Consider the following 22,330-nt stretch of genomic DNA (forward strand, 5'->3'; position numbering starts at 1 on the left):
GAGCACAGGTGGTAGGCTGTAGGAGATTTAATGCAACACAGCTGGGTTCAATATGGTGCATCTTTCAGAGCCCTGGCTACAATTGATGTAACCTGGTAACTAGTAGCTTTGACTTTGATGTCTGACACATCTGGTTGTGAGTATTCCCTGAACCACTCTTAAGAGTTTCTCAACTCTTTGAGTCTGGGTTTTCTTGATTGTAAAATGGTGTTTGATAATACATATGTGGTTTTCATAGGGATTTTGTAAAGTGCCTGGCATATGGAAGGAGCTGGGTAAATGATGGTGGTACACTTACAATCTTAAGGGCAGAAGGATTGAATTAAATACAGAACGAGGCCTAGGGACTCTTGCTATACTCCCTTCTCCCTCCCATCTAGTATTACTAACATCTTTCCAGAAACCATTCTTCTTTATGTTGGTTTTGGCCCTTTGTGTCCCCATCTCTAGCCCTTTATTCAGTTGGTCTGCTCAAGGCTTGCATACCATTTTTGGCATTGAACATGTGACCCTCTAATATAGCATGTACAATATGGTAACTTAAGAAAATAAATATATGTATGCGTAGAAAACACAGCATCCTCCTTTAATTCATGGTATTATGGGTGATTACAGTTTTCTTTTAGTTTAAGCCTACAAAGTGTTTATAGTAAAAAAGTTTCAATGAAATGATTTCCAATTTATAGTAGCTTTTCACTCACAACCGCAAGTCAGAAATCAAATCTTATGCTTAGAAGAAAGCAACTGCAGGACTGTATCCACTTTGGGTTTTGAAGAACAATAGTAAGGCGGTCTGACTCCAAGATTAGGTCCTTGTTGTTTGGGAATATCTAACAAGGAAGTCCATCCCCATGTGCTGGAGAATCCATAAAGTCAATGGCGTCTTATAAAGCCTGAGCAATTGGGAAAGGCTTCCCAGTCAGCTTTTTGGCCTCCTCTAGGTCTTAATTACAAAGCAGATTCATGGTCCTGCCTGAAATCCAATTGAGACGTAGACTCCTCCATCCCAAATGATATCATTATCAACATTGGTTCCCTGTGGTACACATTTGTCATATTCATTATGATTTGTATGTAAGATTCCAGGCCACAATAATAGGGTAAGAGTACATAATGGAAAAAGTAACACAAATGATTTTGATTTCCTTTAAGGAAATTCAGTGCCTCAACATTACAGACTTGCCTTTGTTTTAAAGCTCACTCTATTCCTTATCTAAGAGGAGTCAATATAAAAGATTTTAATTTTAGCCCCATATGCTATAGCTATATATAAATGTTCTGTAAAGTATATCCCCTAGATAAAAGTACTTACTACGTTTTTGAAGTTTTTTTTTAAAAACCTTTCTTTTGGTAAATAAAAGTCTTTTTAGCTTTGATGTGACTATTACACCCTTGGTTTGGGTTCTTTCTCCATTCCTTCATCCCTAGCCCCTGTGGGACCTCTGTAAGAAAAATGGGAGGGGAGAGAAGCATGGATTCCCTAATAAGTCTCAAAGGTAATCAAAAGAAAGAAATGCAATATGAACAAACTCACAAAATATTCTCGTGCTTCTTTGGGGAATACTTAATGCACATAAGGTCAGGCCTTTGTAATGTTAATTTGAGAGTGTTAGGAAGAAAGCCATCATTTTACAGGCAGTGTTGCTCTCTGAAAAAAGCTTTGATTTACAGAGAAATGCTGTTCTAACACACCTGCATTAAACCAGTGCCTGCCGGCTTTGAGATGCCTGAGTTGCTTGAGCAGAGGAAATGCTTCATTGAGGATGCTTAGGGCATTTGGCTGAAATAGTAGGAAGCTTGCCAGAGGTCCTATTTTCCTGTGGTCAAAACAACCTGTTCAGTTTGGATATGGTACAGCCCTTATTCTTTATATAAGTGCAGAGTGACAGCACAACTCCGCAATGGCCTCCTCTTCCAAGATTGGCCTTAGGGAGGGAAGTCTTACCAGGCACAGTGAGAGCATAGTTACTATAGGTATCTTGGTTATAGAGGTTAGACTCGAACAGCCTGGTTTCCACCTCAGGTGGTTGCCAGTGCCTTCTCATCAACTTGCAAACCTCATATTGTGTAGAGGAGATTGTGTGGCTGGAAGGAATGAATTCATCCCAAACCCCCAAAACAGGGTCTGGACAAGTGGCCATCCAATCTGTACCAGAACATTGCCAGAGACTGGCCATGAATTATCTTCAGAGGCCTCTCAGTTCATCTTTGGTTCTCCTCTCTCCTCCATTTCTGTTTCTTCCTTCTTCCGTGCATACTTCCCCTGCTCTTTCCTTCTGCCTTTTATATTGGTCTTTATTCTACTTTTGGGTGTTATACAAATCAGAAAACATTTTTATGTTAAAACAAATTAAATATGAATACTCTGTGAAGTGCCTGACATACAGTAGACACTCAATTACTTCCTCCATTCCATCCTTCTGTGTGATAACTCTTCTAGTATTTGAGATTATGTTATCATGAGAATATATGAGAATGTTATCATGCCCCTTCTGAGTTAATCTTATTCAACCCAGTTTCTCATCCCTTCATCTTAGTCTCCCTGCCCTCAAGTGTAGTCCACTGTATGTACACGTGAGTGTATCTTAAAGTACAGTTTTCAAAACTAACTGCACTTCTCTATGTAGGATCTGATTTGCCAATTTTTTATGAAGGAATGAGGAAAAAGAGAGAGCAAGAGAGGAAGAGGGGAGAAATGCCGTGCTTTTCTAGAGGAGCAAATATATGGAAATTACCCTTGTTTCTTCTCTAAAGTAGTAAAGGTCACAGCAGTAGTTGCAAAACCCGTAGGCCGCCTACCGCCTTCCACACATTCAGCATTACTATTCTTGCCTATTTTACCCTTAGGCATCCTTTATTTCTTGCACAGATGGTCTCACTCAGGCCTAACAAAATGTTTTAAGCTTTGCATAAATTAAAACAAGAGGTCTCTGAGTACAAAAGTGCAACTTGTTTTTTACTTGAAAACAACTATGCTGGCATCTTTTACAAAATTACAGCCTCAAGCCAGGTTTCCATAATCAGTTTTCCTTTAAAAAATAGAGGGGAAAGAATGTATCAATATGTATGTGTGTGTGTGTGTGTATGTGTATATATATAATGTATGTATGTATACCAAACACAAATGGTTCTAATCAGTGGGACTATGACTTTATGCTGTTCTGTATTCCTTTGAAGGTTGATCAGGCATGAGTGGTGGGTGATTCAGTTTGAATAAATAGATTTGGAAAAATTTAATTTTGGGGGTCCAGGATTTCTGAGTTTCTTCATTAGTTTACTACATGATAACAACTGTTGAGACATTTAAGCTTACAGGGACTCCCTCCTAGAACTCTTTACTATGTACCTTATAACAGAGTTTTACTTAGGCTAACCTTGACTATGCTCAATTGAAAGAAAGTGATGAGTCAGCCCAAAGAGAAATAGTCTGTTTCTCCCAACTCTGTGATAATGTGTCCCAAAGTAGTGACACATGGCATATTCCATTCTTAAGATAACTGGCAGACAATTTGTACAATCTTTTAGACACATTGCTCCCCTTTGATTCACACATCATCACCAAAAGGGTAATGCTACAAATCTTTTCTCTTTTCGTGACTACTCTTAATAGGGATGTGGCTTGTAAAGAAGCTTATTGATGTGCTTTGCTTGAAATTAGAATCATTAGACTGGGCCTGCCCTCTCATTTTTACCTTGACAGTAATAGTAAGAGTATGGGAGATACCTTATTATTACTCTTACTGTAACAGTAATACTATTACAGTATAGTAATACTATATGCAGTATAGTAATACTATTACAGTAATAGAGTATGGGAGATACTCCTACTCTTACTGTTACTGTCAAGGTAAAAATGAGAGGGGTACTGTGTGAGTTATTTTTTATATACTATCACCTTTTAATGACCCTTTGAGCCCATTATAGAGAAGTTGGACAATATAGAATAGAAAGAAGAAAAAGTTATTTTTTCTTTATTTTCCACAGTTAACATTTTCACATATTTCATTATGTTTATTTCCTCACATAGTAGTGATCATACTTTCAACAGATCGTACTGTAGATTTTACTGTAGATGTTATATTCATTTGTTCACTTAATCTAATAATTTGAATATACTTTACTATTAAGAACTCCTTTTGTTAAAGATCAAATTGTTTTAAAACTTAAGTTAGAAAGCATTTTCAGCATTGGATAATGCCAGCCAGGACATATAAACTATCTTTAGAAATGAATCTAACCCTTAAATGAAATCCAGCCACCAATCTAGTGTTTCTTTGTAATAAACAGAATATTTTTCTGTGTTATTGCATCTCACAGGAGTCTACTCCTCGAGGGTTCAATGGTAAAAATGCTCAGTAATCATGCTCTAGAGTTTCTCATCCCTCTAAAGAACACACTTGCAGCAGTTCTGTGAATGACTAGGGATTAGCAGGAACGGATGTCAGGTGAATGTTGGCACCACTGATACAATTGATTTGCTTTATGGATTTTTTTGTTTCAGTATGATTCTGCATAGATGGCATTTGTAATTATGACCATTTGGATCATGTGAAAAATGATAAATTTTCAGTGAAAGGGAATGGTGCTTGATCCTTCTCTTTGTCTTTGAACTGTTTAGAAACACTAAACTTAACTGATAAAAGTAAGTGCAAGATGGCTGGGCGCGGCAGCTCACACCTGTAATCCCAGCACTTTGGGAGGCTGAGGCGGCGGGGTTACTTAAAGTGAGGAGTTCATGACCAGTCTGGCCAACATGGTGAAACCCTGTCTCTAGTAAAAATACAAAAATTAGCTGGGTGTGGTGGCGCATGCCTGTAGTCCCAGCTACTTGGGAGGCTGAGGCAGGAGAATCACTTGAACCCAGGATATGAAGGTTGCAGTGAGCCAAGGTTGTACCACTGCACTTCAGCCTGGGAGAGTGAGATGCTGTCTCAGAAAACAAACAAAAAAATTATATATATATATAACAAAATAAATAAAAATAAATTAAAAAAAATAAGTGTAAGACATCTTAGAAGTACTGCAGTTTTTTAAAGCTCTTGACAGACTAACTTTATTTATGCAGGTAAATTCTAGTTCTTTTGAGCAATATGTTAATAAGTCACTGCTAATGGCCTAATAGTTTTTAACTTATGATTAAAGACCCATAATGGAACTAGCAGCAATTTCATAACCCACCAGTCTAATTGTTTCACAGTGAACAATTATTTGCCTTGTGAATACTTACAGTAAATATTTTTGTAAAGTTTATCTTTGTTTCCTAAACAGTGATATTTGTTTTGTATGTTCTATAAATGGAATATATTCTGCAGTTTGGTTTTTTGCTCCTTAGTTGCTGAGAATTGACTGTGTTGTTGCACATAGCTGTAATGCATTCATTTTCACTGCCCTGTAGTGTTCCATTGTATGAATATACTATGGTTTACATATACCTTGTGTTGATGGACAGTGGACATATACAGGTTGTTTCCACTTTTGATTGTCAGAAATAGTGCTGTATGACTATTCTTTTATGTGTGTCCTGGCACATACCCTTGATACTTACCTAGCATTAGAATTGCTTGGGTTCTGTAGTCCCAGCTACTCGGGAGGCGGAGGCAGGAGAATGGCCTGAACCCGGGAGGCGGAGCTTGCAGTGAGCTGAGATCCGGCCACTGCACTCCAGCCTGGGTGACAGCGCGAGACTCCGTCTCAAAAAAAAAAAAAAGAATTGCTTGGGTTTAGGGTGTGCACATAAGGAACATTACTGGATAATGCCAAGTTGATTTCAAAACTAATTGTACCAGTTTCCACTCTAACTAGCAGTGTAGAATTGTTGCCATCATTTCCACATTCTTATCAATGCTCTTATCACACTTCATATGAAGTAATCTTGTTATTTCATATGCCTTATTGTGGTTTTAATTTGAATTTTTCTGCCCTGGTTTCCTCTTCTGAGCATGTTCTTTTGGGTTTTTTCATCTATGTCTTTATTTTAATGTTGAATTTTTTTGTATTCAGTTGTAAGAGTGCTTTATATATTTTGATCACTATTGCTTTGTGAATAATGTGTGTTTCAAAACATTTCCTAAATTGTCGTTTATCAGTGCATTCTGTTTATGGTGTCTTGTGATAAAAAGAAGTTCTTAATGATAGAATAGTTGAGTTTATCAAACTTTTCCTGTATGGTTTGAGTCTTGTTTTGAGAATTCATCCCTACTCTGAGGTCATAAAAACATTCTTATATATTGTTTTCTAAAAGTGTTCTAGTTTTATCTTTTATACTTAATTCATTACTTTATCTAGAATTAATCTTCATGTACGATGTGAGGTAAGGTAAGGGTTCAATTTTACTTTTCTCCATATGGATAAGCAACTATATTACCATTACCATAATATATTTTTAAAGTTTCTTTATCTCTCAGTGATCTGATGGACCAACTGTCATAAATTATGCCTCCAAATTTGCATAGTTTTATTTCTGAGTTTTCTCTTTGATTTGTTCGCTAATTTATATGACAACACAACACTGTTGAAATTATTACAACTTTTAATTATTGCTTGATATTTTAAAATTCAGTCTCCCTCCCCCACCTCTTATTATGTTTCAGGTACACATTGGTGACTCTTGTCTTACTGCTTTCCCGTGTAAAATTTAGAATCAGCTCATCAAGTTTCATATTCTCAAAAAAGTGAAATTTTCATTGGAATTGCATTGTTTATTAGATAATTTAGAAGGAATTGGCATCTTTATGATACTGATTCTTCTAGTCCTTGAATATAATATTTATGTTCATTTATTTAAATCTTTTTCTCCTTCCATAAAATGTTATGGTTTTTCTCTATATTATTCTTTATTACCTATTTGCAAATTTCTATTAGATTTGTTCCCAGGTACTTGATTTTTTTTGGTGCGATTATAAATGGTATCTTTGAAAACCTTGTTAACAGCAGCAATTCTCTTTCTTCGTCTATACCCAAAATCATTCATAGCAGGGACTCAGATATTTGTTCATCAGTGTTCATAGCAGCACTATTTAGAATAACCAAAAGGTAGAAATAACCCACATATCCATTGACTGATAAAGGGATAAAGAAAGTGTAGTATATATATACAATGGAATATTGTTCAGCCTTAGGAAGGAAATGTTGACCCATGCTGCCATATGGATGAACCTTGAAGACATTATGGTAAGTGACACAAGTCAGTCACTAAAAGAATACTGTATAATTTCACTTATATCCAGCGCCTACCATAGTCAAAGTCATAGAGACAGAAAGTAGAATGGTGATTGTCAGAGGCCGGTAGAAGAGGGAACAGGCTCTTATTGTTTAACTAGGTTTCAGTTTGGGAAGATGAAAAAATTTCCGGAGCTTGATGGTGGTGATAATTGAACAACATTATGATATAATTAATACTATTAAACTACACACTTAATGGTTAAAATGGTAAATTTTATTTTAGTGAATATTTTACCACAGTAAAAATTATATGTTCTAAAATTTATTGCTGGTGTATAGAAATACATTTGATTTTTGCACATTGATTTTGAATCTAGCAACCTTGCCAAACTTATTAGTTATAGTAAGTTTTTTGCAGCTTGTCTAGATTTCTGTATATGCAGTCATGTCATAATGAGTGTTTTTTTCATCTTTTCCCATCTTTATACTTTTATTTATTTATCTTGGGTTATCCAGTTACTTATGACATTCAATAATGTCAAATAGAATAATGACAAATAGAATAATAATAGCAGGATCTCTTGCCTTGATCTTAAAAGAAGTGCTTAGAATGTTTCCCATTAAATGTGGTACTTTGTTTTGTTTTGTTTTTAGGTAGCTTTTATCAGATTAAGGAAGTTCCCTTCTATTTCTAGTTTGCTGAGATTTAATTTTTATTATGAATGACTGTCAGATGATTTATTGAAATGATGATGTGATTTTCTTCTAATCTGTTAGTGTGATAAACTACAGTAATTGATTTTCCAATGTTAAATCAATCTGTAATTCCTGGGTTAAACATAAATTGATTATGACATATTATACCTTTCACACAATGCTAGATTCAGTTTGCTGACATTTTACTTAGGATTTTTCATCTAAGTTCATGAGTCCAGTTGTCTTGTAGTATTTTTCTCAAATCATCATTGTGAGGATTGTTATCAAGATTATAGTAACCTAATAAAATGAATTGCAGAGTGGAATTATTTCTGCCTTTGGTAGTAGGTAGAATTCACCATTTAAACTAAGGATTGTCAAAGTTTTTCTGTACAGGACTAGGTTGCCTCTGTTGAAGCTACTTAGTTCTCCCATTGGAGTGTAACAGCAGCCACAGACAGTACATAAATGAAAGAGTGTGGCTGTGTTCCAATAAAACTTTATTTACAATAGTAGCAGCAGGCTAGATCTGATCTGTGGGCAACTCCTGGTTTAAAACATGAGATTCAAATTTATTTGTTGGAAGATTTATTTTTATTTTCTCTCTCCATCTCTTTTATTGTTGGAATCTCATTCAAATATTTTATTCCTTCTTGCATCAATTTTATTTTCATATTTCTAGGAAGTTTTAAATTTCATTTAAGCTTTCAAATTTATTAAATAATTTGGGGACCCTCTGTCACATTCTTAATATCTGCTACTTTGTAACTAATTCTCCTCCTTTACTTTCTGCAGTTGGTTATTGTTGCCATTTATTTTTTGAATGTGTGTTGTTTTATTCTTGATCCTTCTTGCTGAGAAATATTGGATGTTATTAACCTCTTCAAAGAATCAACTTTTTGCCTTGTTTATTTTCTTCTTTGCTTTGTTGTATATTTTTTATCTTAGCTTTGTCATGATTTTATTTCTTCCAACTTCTTTAGGTTTAACTGTTCATCTTTTACAATTTTGTAAATTGATGGTTTGTTACATTTTTAGCCTTATTTAAAAAATATATGTATTTCAAGGCTGTCAATTTTTCTTTAGTAGTTCAGCTTCATATAAAAATTTTTGATATGTTATCTGTTATTGTTTAATTAAAGCTATTTTAGGTTTTTCTGTATGTTGACTTCTTTAACTCACATTTAGAAATTTTTTTTAAAATTTGAGATATATGGCTGTTTTCTAGATTTTTTTCCTTTCCATCACTGGGAACATGATCTGTGTGCTACTAATCTTTTTAATTTGTTGATACTTAATTATGGCCCAGTATATTGCTAGTTTTCTGCATGGTGTATCAGTTTGAAAAAAAATTACGTATCCTACAGTTACTGAATTGGTGTTACCTATATGTGTGGTAAAACAAACATATTACTTTTGTCATTGAGATTATATCATTAGTAATTATCTTTCTGCTTGATGTTTCTAGTACTAAGGGAGGTATGTTACAAATCTTATCACCATGATTCTGGCTTGTAGTTCTCTCAGATTTTGCCATATATCTATACTTTTTAAGACTGTGTAACATTGGATATATTTTTATGATGAATCAAATATTTTATTCTAATGACCTTTTTAATCTATAGAAATTTTTTTTGCTTTAAAGCTTATTTAGTCAACATTTATTATAACTATAACGGCATACTTTTAATTGCTATTTCATATATATATATATATATATATATATTATATTATATCTGTTTACTTGTGAGTCTTCTGTCTCTGTGTGTTTTCGTTGTGTTTTTTTGTTGCTGTTGTTTTTGAGACAGTATTGCTCTGTTGCCCAGGCTGGAGCGCAGTGGTGTGATCTCGGTTCACTGCAACCTCCACCTCCCGGGCTCAAGCGATTCCCCCACCTCAGCCTTCCGAGTAGCTGGGACTACAGGTACCCACCACCACACCCAGCTAATTTTTTTTTTTAGTAAAGGTGGGGTTTTGCCATGTTGGCCAGATTGGTCTCAAACTCCTGACCTCAAGTGATCCGCCTGCCTCAGCCTCCCAAAGTGCTGGGATTACAGGCATGAGCCACCGTGCCCAGCCATGTCTCTATGTTTTAGGTATGTTTCTTATAGGTACTATATAGATTGATTTTTTTTTTTAATTTTTTTTCTCAGACCTCACAGGGATGAAGATGTTTTCAAAAGCTCTTCTGATCAAATAATATTTGTCCATTAAATGGAGCTTTTTGTCTGTTTATAAGTATAGATCAATTAGAACTTATTTTGTGCATTCCATTTTTTGCCCTTTCTACATTTTTTTTCTGATTTCTTGCTTTTCTTTGAATTGTTTCTTCATTTTTTTTCTGCGATTTCAGAAATTCTATAAACTATTTTCATTCTTTTGATTGTTACTCTAGAAATTTAATAAAAACATTTCAAAGTCTAAAGTTACTCGGGAGGAAAGGAAAGATAATGATGAATACAGGGACTTTTGAACACTTTAATTCCCATCAGTTTGTTATCATTTATCTTAATCCTGTTGTATACACCCAGCAGATGATATTGTTCAGAATTAACCACATATTTTACCATATTTTATTCTTCATTTTTATTGCTTTCAGACCATTCATGTTGGATCACTTGTATTCTAGATAAATTATATTTTTTAGAGAATTTTTACTATGGAAAGATACTTTTTACTCTGTGATATTTTAAGTTGACAAGTTTCACTTCAGATATTAAAGATGTCATTCTAGTGTCTTCAAGATTCTACACTGTTACTGTTGAAATATAAGGTGTTATTTAATTGTTGCTTCTTTTAATGTAATTTGTTCTTTCTCTGGCTGCTTTTAAGTCTTTGTTTTGTCTTTGGTGTGCATTTAGGTTGAAATTATTTTTGCATAACCTGCTTAGGATTTGTTGTCTTTTTTTAATTTTAAATTATGTTTTATTTAACCCAGTAGGTCCAAAATATAATTTCAATATGTGTCATCAACCACACTGCAAGCCCTCAAAAGCCACATGTGGCCAGTGGCTACCATACTGGAAACCATATGGGACAGTTCTATAGAATGGAGTTTAGTGTGCATTCGAATAAATTGGAAATCTTACTTAAATGCAAGCTCCTGGGACCTGTTCTTAGAGGCTCGGATTCAGTAAGTCAGCAGAGAGACCCTGGGATCTTCATTTTTAACAAGTTTCCCCAAATGACTCCAATGAGGGTGGTCTACAGAATGCTCTTTGAGAAACACTGATGTGTAGGAGATTGTTCAGGGCAAAGCAGAAGGTTCACCCGACTCTCAGGGAACCAGAATAACCTGAGTAACCATGAGATCATTTTTACAGGATCCACATACCTAAGAGGATGTGCCACTGCAGTTTTCGTTGTTCTCTGAATCACACTCAGTAAGTGGATTTGATACATGCATGTGATGATGCAGGTGCCCTGATGGGACATAAAGATTTCAAGTGGGGCCCATTTGTTCTTGCGTCAAATTATGTTTTAAGTAAAATACTAATGTTTTACCTAAAACATTTAATATTAAGTAAAATATTAATGCTCCTAATAAATAGGGAAGGAGCTCAGACAGAACCCCATTCCATTCAAAGCAAGACAACTTTGAATGGCTGTGAATCTACATAATCGCTTCTCTTTATGAAGCCATTGTTTTATTCAAGGATCTACTAATCGGGTAACACTATCTCCTATACACAAACATGCCCCAAGCTTGGACTCATTTACAAATAGGGATGAAGGTAAGAATGATCAGACTGTCTGGGTTTTCCTCTCTTAGTGTTTCTCAAAGCATGGTCTGAAGACCAGATAGGGCCGTGATACCAGACATGCAATAGTCAGACCTGCGCATTTGCAGCATTCTCTTCCAGAAACAGATTCACATGGTCAGGTACAGACCCAGAATCTGCAAGGTCCGCCACCCACCTCCACTCTCTGCCACTGGGTAATTCTGATACGGGGGGGTTAGGGTGAAACTAGTGGAACCCATACATACCACACTGTTCTCATCAGAATGAAACTACAAAATTCACTAACATCTCTCTTATTTTTAATTTTAATTATACATGTACTATTTACAATAGCAAAGAAATGGAATCCACCCAAATACCTGTCAATGGTAGACTGGACAAAGCAGACATGGTACATATACATCATAGAACACCATGCAGTCACAAAAAAACGAGATCATGCCCTTTGCAGCAACATCAACAGAGGTAGAGGCCACCTTCCTAGGCAGACCAACACAGGAACAGAAAACCAAATACTGCAAGTTCTCACCTATGAGTGGGAGCTAAACAACAACAATGCACGGACACTAGAAGGAGAATAACAGACACTGGGGCCTACTTGAGGGTGGAGGGTGGTAGGAGGGAGAGGATCAAAACACTATCAGGTACGATGCTTATTACCAGGTGACAAAATTATCTCTACACCAAACCCCCGTGGCACGCAGCTTACCCACGTAACAAACCGGCACATGTACCCTTGAACTCAAAACAAAAGTTTAAAAAGTATACATGGCATATGGATAAATTTCCAGTTATAAAATGTTTATTTATTTATTTATTTTTGAGATGGAGTCTCACTCTGTCGCTCAGGCTGGAGTACAGTGGCACGGTCTCGGCTCACTGCAACCTCTGCCTCCCAGGTTCAAACAGTTCTCCTGCCTCCGCCTCCTGAGTAGCTGGGATTACAGGTGCCTGCCACTACGCCCAGCTAATTTTTTGTGTTTTTAGTAGAGACGGTGTTTCACCATGTTGGCCAGACTGGTCTTGAACTCCTGACCTCATGATTCACCCACTTCAGTCTCCAAAGTGCTGGGATTACAGGTGTGAGCCACCACCACACCCAGCCAATATAAAATATTTCAACAAATACAAGTAAATTAAGTAAAAAGTTCCCTCACCTCTTCTCTAAATGTACTCTTCCCCCAAGGTAACCACTTTTATCAGTTAATTTTAGGGATTTCTTGTCTTCTTGTATCTTTGGATTGATATTTTTCATCAGTTTTGGAAAATTGTCTGTTCAATTTCTTTTCAAATATTGCCAACTCCTCATTCTCTCTTTCCCTTCCTCTTCTCTGGGAACTAAGATTAGATGTTTGTTAGACCTTCTTTCTCACTGCGTCTTCCTTGACTCTCATCATTTCTGTACTACATTCCAGATGATGTTTTATTTTAGCTTCCAGTTTGCTTGTTGGCTCTTCACCAGTACCTAATCTGTTGTTAATTCTGATTACTGAGATTTTCAATTTTGATTAATATAGTTTGTTTTTATAATTTTTTAAAATTTAGCTTTTTATTTGGAAGTCATTTCAAATATGAAAATCATTGTAAGGTCAGAAACTATGTGAATAATACCATACACCTTTTACCTGGAGCCTCTGATTCTTATTTCACTCCATTTGATTTATAATTTGTTTTTTCTCTCTCGGATATATTATTTTCTGACCATTTAAAGATAAATTTTATACATTATGACCTTTTTCACTAAACAATTTAGGTTATATATTTCTTAATAGGAATATTCTCTTACCTTACAGTATAGTTATCAACTGTGAATATTGCTGCAATGAACATGAGAGTATAGGTACCTCTTTGGCATACTGATTTCAATTTCTTTGGATTTATATCAGAAGTAAGACTACTGGATGATAATGTAATTCTATTTTTAATTTTCTGACGAACTTCCATACTGTTTTCCTTCATGGCTGTATTAAGTTACATTCCCATGAACAGTGCACATTTACAGTTACATTCCCACGAACGGTGAACATTTCTCCACACCACTGCCAACCCTTACCTTTCATCCTTTTGATATCTCATTGTGACTTTAATTTCCCTGTTGATCAGTGATGATGAGCATTTTTTCATATGTCTGAAGGCCATTTGTATGCCTTCTTTGGAGAAGTATCTATTTAGGCCCTTTGCCCATTGGTGGGTTATTTGTTTTATTGCTATTGAGTTGTTTGAGTTCCTTATATATTTTGGATATTAACCCCATATTAAATGTATGGTTTGCAAATATTTTCTCCCAGTTTGCAGGCTATTTCTTAACTCTGTTAATCGCTTTTTTTTGCTGTGAAGAAGATTTTTAGGTTGATACAATCCCACTTGTTAATTTTTGTTTTTGTCACCTGTGCTTTTGGAGTCATATTCAAGAAATCTTTTCCTAGATCAATGTTGTGGAACATTTTCCTATGTTTTTTTCCAGTAATTTTACAGTTTCAGATCTTACATTTAAGTTTTCCATCCATTTTGAGTTTATTTTTGTAAACGGTATGAAGTAAGCATCCAATTTCATTATTCTACTTGTGGATATCCAGTTTTCCCAATACCAGTTATTAAAGAGACTATCTTTTCTCCATTGTGTGCTATTGGCATCTTTGTAGAAAATCAACTAACCAAAAGTGTGTGGGTTTACTTCTGTGTTCTCTATCCTGTTTCATTGGTAATTTGTCTTTCTGCCAGTACCATACCTTTATGATCAATATAGCTTTGTAATAGATCTTGAAGTCTAGGTAACATGATATTTCTTTTTCATTTTTTCTTTATGTAGTCAATATTAATTTATGAATCCCTATTTTCCTAAGCAGTCTTGAATTCATTACTGAATAATTTTAGTACTCGTATTATTTCATATTTGGCCAGTGGTATCCACATCTAAAATGGCTCCGGTAACCTAGTGGTGTGCTCCTGTCATTGATTTGAGCAGTTGTTTATGTTACGGCATAACAAGATGTCATTTTGTATCTACTCTGCCTTAGTCCTGGAATGGAAAAAAAGAAATTTTTTGAATTCAAAACTGTTGATTCTTTATTTAAAATCTTTAACTCTGTGAGTACATAGTAGGTGTTGTTGATTTTTTTAAGACTCTTAATTCTCCTTGAGACATTACATAGACTTACCGTGTCTGAAATATCAATGTCTGAAGCATTTCCAATGATTTATATATCTGATTGTTGTTATCTGCCTGCTTTCACTCATCCTTTTGCCTTTCCTTACTTGTTTGGTAATTTTTACTGTGAATTGCTCATTTCCCTGAGAACTTTGTGTGAGTATTGCTTGTTTTTCCTGGAATTTTTAGGAATTCTTTGACACCTGGGAGAAAGGTGGTTTTTACCAGATATTTGATTATTTCGTTTATCTAGTGAAACTACCTGTGTGAGACCTTCTTATATTCTCAGGTTGAGGTTTTTCTTTTCAGACCATTTTATGTAAATTAAGGCCTTAAAACTCTATGAGAGTTAGCTTGTCATTATGCATTATCAGAAGAGATTTTTTTTTTTCTCTTGGCAATACTATTTGAGATGAGAAATTTTCATTGCAATTTAGTTGAGGGAGAGGGTAGTTTATTTTTAGTTCACCTAGCACTGAATGTGTAGGTCTTTCGTGTATAGCTCTGTTGGGAAGTCTTCTACTAAATGTCTTACCTGGGTGGGGGCCATGTGCTATGTTCTTGATCCCTGGATTTGTAAAGACTTGAAGCCAAAGCTGAAGTTCTAACTAGTTTGGGAAACATTAATAAGATGAAACAAAAACTAAATTTTTTTTCTTCTCTTTGCTTTCTTTTTGACCTGAGTATTGCTTACTTTCTGTCTAGCTCATAGATGTAGATTAGAAGAGTATTTTAAACTTCATTCTATTTAGTTTTTAAATTGTTTTCAGTGGAAGTATCAGTCTCGGTACCTCCCATGGCATAAGGCTGGAAATAGCCATGATCCTGCCAAACACGGACACTCTGCAACCTGGACCAAAATATTCTACTCTAAAAATCGAGTAATTATGTCTTTTTCAATAAAATAAAAAGTATAATCATTAATGTAATTTAATTCTTTCATTCCAATCTTCACTCATGCTTTCAACCATAGATTATATTATTCCCCCTTCTTAAGTGAAATTAGTATTTCATTATTCCATAAGGCTCTACAAATACCTTCTTGTTTTGCAAAGACCATCATGAATTCCAGGTGCTCTGTAACCTGATCAGGTTGCAGAACTGCTGATGCAACCAAATTTAATCACTTAATGTTCTTCCTAAGCGCCCGTTTTTTTTCTGCTTCTATGACTTGCTCTCACTGCTCGCTATCCCAAACACTGTCCAATTGTACATGTTCCAATGTCACCATTCCTTTTTCTGGCAAATGCTTCAAAAGCTACTGTTTCTGTAAAACTTTCCTTTACCCTTCTCTTTTGACTTGTTATGAGCTCCTTTAGTAGTTTGTAATCTCCTTAAGAGCAAATTTCACAAATGTTATATTTGTAATGTCTTATGTAGCAGAGTATTCTCACAGTCTAGAACAGATGGTTCTTCTGTATCTGTTGAAGGAAATGGGAAGATAGCAAAGCAACATAATAGGATAATTTTATTTTTGCCTACTAGACTATCTCAGGATGTATGTGTTTTCAATTCTAAAACAGGTTAGTGGTATTTCAGTTGAAAATGTCTTGACCCTTCTAACATAACAATCCTCATCATAAATGAGAGAGAAGATTGGGTGAGTAGGGCTCAGTGGGGGAAGCTGGTTCTTTTCACCCACCTTCAGAAATCCAGGTATGGGTTGTTCTGGACCTCGAAATTACTTTTTTTTTTTTTTTGGATGGAGTCTCGCTCTGTCACCCAGGCTGGAGTGCAATGGTGTGATCTTGGCTCACTGCAACCTCTGCCTGCTGGGTTCAAGCAATTCTCCTGCCTCAGCCTTCCAAGCAGCAGGGATTACAGGCACGCGCCACCATGCCCGGCTAATTTTTGTATTTTTAGTAGAGACAGGGTTTCACCATGTTGGTCAGGCTGGTCTCGAACTCCTGACCTTGTGATCCACCTGCCTCGGCTTCCCAAAGTGCCAGGATTACAGGCGTGAGCCACCACGCCCAGCCACGAAATTACCTTTAAAAAGGTGGTCTTTAAAAAGCAAATAGGGAGAGACTAATTGCAAAAAGATTAATGATGAAATAAATTATCTTTCTCTTTTCCACTTTTTCTGTGGTGTTCCTTTTGACATTTGCATTCCAACCCAGAGCCCCACAAATAACTGAGTCTGCACTCTTTTGACAAGCAAGGATTGCTCTCAGATGTATTTTATAACCTCAGCTTATATGGGAAGAACTTTTCTTTCCAGAGATGGTTTCGTAGTAATATCCTTCAAAACCTCACCCTGTACAATTTGACTTGTTTTCTTTGTTGTTATGTTTGCTTTGTTTTGGTGAGTTTTACTCATCATTTCAGCCAACTGATAGAAAGAGATAGAATTTTTGTTGGATACTAAATCATGTTGATCAAAAGCACTATTGACCTTGTGTTGTTAAAACTAAAAATATAAGAACAAACCATTTTCTAAGGTTTTTAATTATATGCACTAAAACAGAGTAAGGCCTAGTTTTATTAATCATTGGGTTATGATTTGATGTGGAAAGAACCAGCCTATAACTTTTCCCCTTGTTTAACAGCATTATTGCTGAAAACTTTAATAGACTTAAGTGTACTGGAGCTAGGGAGTGAAATCTTATCTTTCCCTGAACACCAGGGCTGCTTTGTTATGGTGTTTCCATTTGTGGCATAATGAATGTGTAGGACGCTAATGATGTGGTCTCTAGGTGTTCTCCTACTACGCAGAGCACTGATAATGAGCTTCGAGTAATCGGGTACAAGTCCCTGAAGATGAATCCTGATTACCTTCGTGGGGCCATTCCGCTCTGCTCCCTTCCTCCTTGATGTTTCTGTAAAGAACATTTGGATTTTGAAGAGAGTATTGTGTATTTGACTTTTAATTAGATTTGCAGTGCGTTGGGTTAATAAACTAGGGCTGCTTCTTCTTCAGTTTCCTCTGAAGGGATGTGTGTAAATGTTGCACAGTGGGCCAAGAGAACAGAGGGTCGTAACAGGCAGCAGTGGTGGTGTCCCCGGCTTCATGCCCCAGTCCTGAAAAACAGACTTATAGTGGCTGAAGGTGGATTTCATCCCATGGTCCATATTCACAAATGACTTCCAAGTGGCCAAGGACCTGCTAAACCTATTGTATCTGCTCTGTACGAGGAAGCAGTCTCAGAATGAAATACAACAGTTGTCTGTCAGGGCTGCCCCAGAGTCCTGCAAGTTGGTATTATCTGCTTGCATTCAGAAAACAAATCACCATGGCTGACCCCAGCTTTGTACTTACTGTGATCTTAGGGCTTGCATTTTTAGGGACAACTTGCCCTTTATGCCTTTGGTCCCTTTCTGCCTTCTGCTTTTGTTTTTCTGCCAGTTGGGTTCATTTATCTTCCTTCTGTGTTTTGTCATGCTTTGCTTATTATAGCTTTCAGATTAATCATGGACATAGATAGAAAGTACTCTAGCGTCTTTATCCCACCTCAGCTCTCAGTCTGGTGTAGAGCTAAGGGAAGGAGAATTGCCTTCATAGTCAACCTTCAGTGTGGTCCCTGAACTTTTATTTTGTTCAGTGAATCCAGCACATCTCACATTGTGCCCCCAGCTATAATGGGTAGTCTTTTCCTGATCTAAGAAAATTGGATGCCTGGCTTCTGCCTTACTCTTCATTGTTTCTTAAGCATAGTCCTTACATGATGGTCTGGCAGGTCTAATTGTGTGGCTGGGGCTTCCTTCTGCATGCCTATTCCATTTTTTAGTTTTTTTTTTTTTCTTTTGAGAATTGGGGTCTCACTCTACTACCCAGGCCAGAGACCAGTGGCATAATCATAACTCATTGCAACCTCGACCTCCTATACTCAAGCAATCCTGCCACTTCAGCCTCTCAAGTAGCTGGGACTACAGGCACATGCCACCACATCCAGCTCATTATGAATTTTGTTTTTGTTGTTGTTGTTTTGAGATGGAGTCTTGCTCTGACCTGGGCCCAGGCTGGAGTACAGTGGCACAATCTCGGCTCACTGCAATCTCCACCTCCTGGGTTGAAGCGATTTTCCCACCTAAGCCTTCTGAGTAGCTGGGATTACAGGCACACGCCACCATGCCCAGCTAATCTTTGTATTTTGAGTAGAGACGAGATTTCAGCATGTTGGCCAGGCTGGCCTTGAACTCCTGACGTCAAGTCAGCCGCCCACCTTGACCTCCCAAAGTGCTGGGATTACAGGTGTGAGCCACTGTGCCTGGTCTGAAAATATTTTTTTATAGAGACGGGGCCTCACTGTGTTGCCCAGGCTGGTCTCCAACTTCTGGGCCTGAGCGATCCTCCCACCTTGGCCTCTCAAAGTGCTGGGATTACAGGAGTGAGTCATCATGCCCAGCCTGCCTATCGTGTTTTATTTTGAGGCTACCATTACTCCTTATCTGTAGATCCAAGGATCTGGCATCATTTTCATATATCCTCTTCAGAGTGTGAGTGTAGAATTAAGGTAAGCTGACAACACAAAAGGGGGCAGAGGTTTCCCACTCATCCCCCACAGAGATTCTCTGTTGGCATAGGTGGGCTCTGGTCCAACTCCTGGCCGACATGAGCATGGACAATGTGGCACAGTTGTGGCTCTGCATCTTGTGTGTGACTGCTGCCCCGTTTTTGTTTAGCAAGCTGCTATGCCAATTTACTATGCATGTTGTTACATATTCTGCTCTAATTTGACTGCCATTTTGCTTCAGTGAGACGATGATTGTTTATGGCAGGGCTGTAATGTGTTGTCAGCACAGGTTACTCGCTACTTGTTGGCAGTGGCCTAACATTGCCTGAGACATGGTGTCACTGTGAAATGGTTTGACAATGTTGAGACTGTGGTTATGTTGAGCAGTAACAACTGTAGAGGTCAAAAAAGGGCATCTAAGAGGAACTGTGTTCATAGGGGAAAGATGGAGAAGGAATACTAAGTAGGACAGTAGCAAATGTCATCAAAGAGCTTCATTTTCATGCAATTTTCATAATTCGGTCTGTTTTCTGTGAACAGTGTTGGTTCAGCTGCTGCTCGGGAGTAGCACATTGCTGAGTTAGAAATGAATTGTGCTGATCATGACCCTGACTATCATTTTCTTCTTTGAACATTTTGAGAAAGTTCTCTAGCCTGCTGAAGAATGCACTAGATCCTTGTCCATGTATGAGGCAAGGGACTCATTGGGCCACCTTCACAAGGTTTCATTTTTGGAACATTTATCTAAGGACTATCTTACTGCCCTGAGAGACCAAGATGTAGGCTACCTTAAGTTGTATGAGGCTGCTGTGAAAATGGCATTGGTGTTTTTTTGGCTCTAAGAAATTTTCAGGACCTAGTCAAGCATGTGACAACAAATATTTAATGATAGTGGACAAGGTAAACTTCAAAAGTGACTAGAAAGCCTTGTAGAGTCTAAGACAGAGGGACCCTAACAAGCTTGATGACATTTTGAATACGTTTTGTATTGATTACTAATTCTTTTCCCAATGATCTGTGAAGCTGGCTTTCTGTTTGGCAAGGCAGCCCCAGAAGGAGCTTTCACCCCCTACCTCCTTGCAGGAGTAGCTTAGAACATCTCCCAGCATCGGGCCCTCCAGAGTCTGGGAGGGTTTGGTTGTCTCGTGAATTATGTGGTGCCCTTCAGGAACTCACTGTGATCTCTGTTGCCTTTCCTTTCAAGCAAGTGGTGTGGAAAAATATTAAAACTCTCAGTAATGACAGTTTCTAGATACGCACATCTTTGAGTGGACAATGAAGGCAACATTTATATTCTGTCCACAATGCGAGCATGGTATGCATTCTGCCGCTATCAGAGAGCCTTCCTTCTGTTACCAAATACCTTACTTCCTGACAGGTATGACCTCCGGGACCTCCCTAACCCCTTTCTTTCTTTCCATACAAAAATCTAGAGCTTGGCTTTTCTTTTTCTTCTTTTTTTGTAAAAAGAGGTTTTTCCATTTTAAAAAGCCTGTTCAGTTCTTAAACTTGATCATTGATATGTTCCGCCTCATCAGGAAGAGGAGTGCAGCTGAACTGACGATCAGTTCATGCCCTTGGCCTCACTCATTATCATGTCAAGGACCTGGCATGCCCATTGAGGAGGGCCTCTGCGCATTCTGTCATCATCAAGCCTAATTCCTTCCCCTGTTGATGGTTTTGCCAGATTCTTTGCCTGTTGATGCCCATGCCAGGGCCATGGTGCTTATGCCAAAGCCTTTGACAGAATGAGTCAAATCTGATGCCAGTCACCCTGGCAGATGCCACCTTGTTGTTGACCACTTCCTACCAGGGATGGGCTGAAAAGCATAGTGTCTGCTAAGCTTGTAGAGGACTTTTCTGTAAGTGCTAAGTATTGACGTTACTCCAATTTGAATCAGATCATTTGGAACTCTTGCTTGGATCTCTCAAAGCTGTTGACTCATTTGTATCTTGGCCTCCCATTAGTGGGGTAGATAGGAGCCAACAAGTTTGAGTGAAGTCAGAATAAATATCTTTTAAGTGTGGATCTGTGGAGAAGAAAGAGGTCCCAAGATCATATTGAAAACTGTGGTTAAAACTGTGAATCAAGAGGTTTGTTTTAATTTGCCATTTTCTTACGAAGTTTTAAAATGTTTTCTAATAAAGCTTCTTATTTATTGCCTTAATACATTTTCTGTTACTTATAACAGAATACCTAAAACTAAATAATTTATGGCTGGGTGCAGTGGCTCACACCTGTAATCCCAGCACTTTGGGAAGCTGCGGCAGGCGGATCACGAGGTCAGAAGATCGAGACCACCTGGCTAACATGGTGAAACCCCGTCTCTACTAAAAATACAAAAAAATTAGCCAGTTGTAGTGGCGAGCACCTTAGTCCTAGCTACTCGGGAGGCTGAGGCAGGAGAATTATCTGAACCCAGGAGGTGGAGCTTGCAGTGAGCCGAGATCGCGCCACTGCACTCCCGCCTGAGTGACAGAGCAAGACCCCATCTCAAAAAAAAAAAAAAAACTAGATAGTTTATAAAGAATGGGAATTTATTTCTGCAGTTATGGAGGCTGAAAAGTCTAAGGTAGAGGGGCTGCATCTGGTGCGAGGCTTCTTGGTGGTGGGGACTTTCTGAACAGCTCCAAGGCAGTACAGGGTGTCACATGGTGAAGGGCGGGTGAGCATACTAACATGCTAGCTCAGTTCTCTTCCTTTTCTTATAAAGCTACCTGCCTCTCAGTATTGCCTCATTGGAGATTAAGTTTCAACACAAGTTTTGGAGGGGCATTTAAACCGTAGCATATTTATAGTGCAGCAGTCCCACTCCTAGGTATTTACCAAGAGAAATGGAACTATATACTTACACAAAGACCTGTACCCTTTTTACTCTGTTTTGTTTTTGTTTTTGTTTTTTTGTTTTTTTTTAGACAGAGTCACGCTCTGTCGCCCAGGCTAGCATGCAGTGGCACAAACCCGCCTCCTGGATTCAAGACATTCTACTGCCTCAGCCTCCTGAGTAGCTGAGACTACAGGCACGCGCCACCACAGCCGGCTAATTTTTGTATTTTTAGTAGAGACAGGTTTCACCATGTTGACCAGGATGGTCTCGATCTCCTAACCTTGTGATCTGCCTGCCTCA

At 37.5% G+C, this 22,330-nt stretch overlaps 2 protein-coding genes across 21 annotated transcripts in view; both read left to right on the plus strand.

Moving 5' to 3' along the window:
* AUTS2 (activator of transcription and developmental regulator AUTS2) overlaps positions 1 to 22,330 on the plus strand; it is a 1,209,597-nt gene that overhangs the window by 653,099 nt on the left and 534,168 nt on the right. The gene's annotated exons all lie outside the window — the stretch shown is intronic.
* Positions 12,274 to 16,828, plus strand: LOC135970115 (putative uncharacterized protein encoded by LINC00596). The gene is made up of 2 exons (XM_065541827.2): positions 12,274 to 12,547; positions 16,573 to 16,828. Exons 1-2 carry the CDS (start codon positions 12,399 to 12,401, stop codon positions 16,709 to 16,711), a joined length of 288 nt encoding a protein of 95 aa, XP_065397899.1. The 5' UTR covers positions 12,274 to 12,398; the 3' UTR covers positions 16,712 to 16,828.

Source organism: Macaca fascicularis, chromosome 3, assembly GCF_037993035.2.
Source record: "Macaca fascicularis isolate 582-1 chromosome 3, T2T-MFA8v1.1".
Classification (NCBI taxonomy): Eukaryota; Metazoa; Chordata; class Mammalia; order Primates; family Cercopithecidae; genus Macaca; species Macaca fascicularis.

Coding starts and splice junctions, on each gene's coding strand:
- LOC135970115 (XM_065541827.2), top strand. CDS start 12,399: ATGTTTATTTATTTATTTATTTTTGAGATGGAGTCTCACTCTGTCGCT. Junction 12,548..16,572: donor CTGAGTAGCTGGGATTACAG/GTGCCTGCCACT, acceptor CAGGGATTACAG/GCACGCGCCACCATGCCCGG.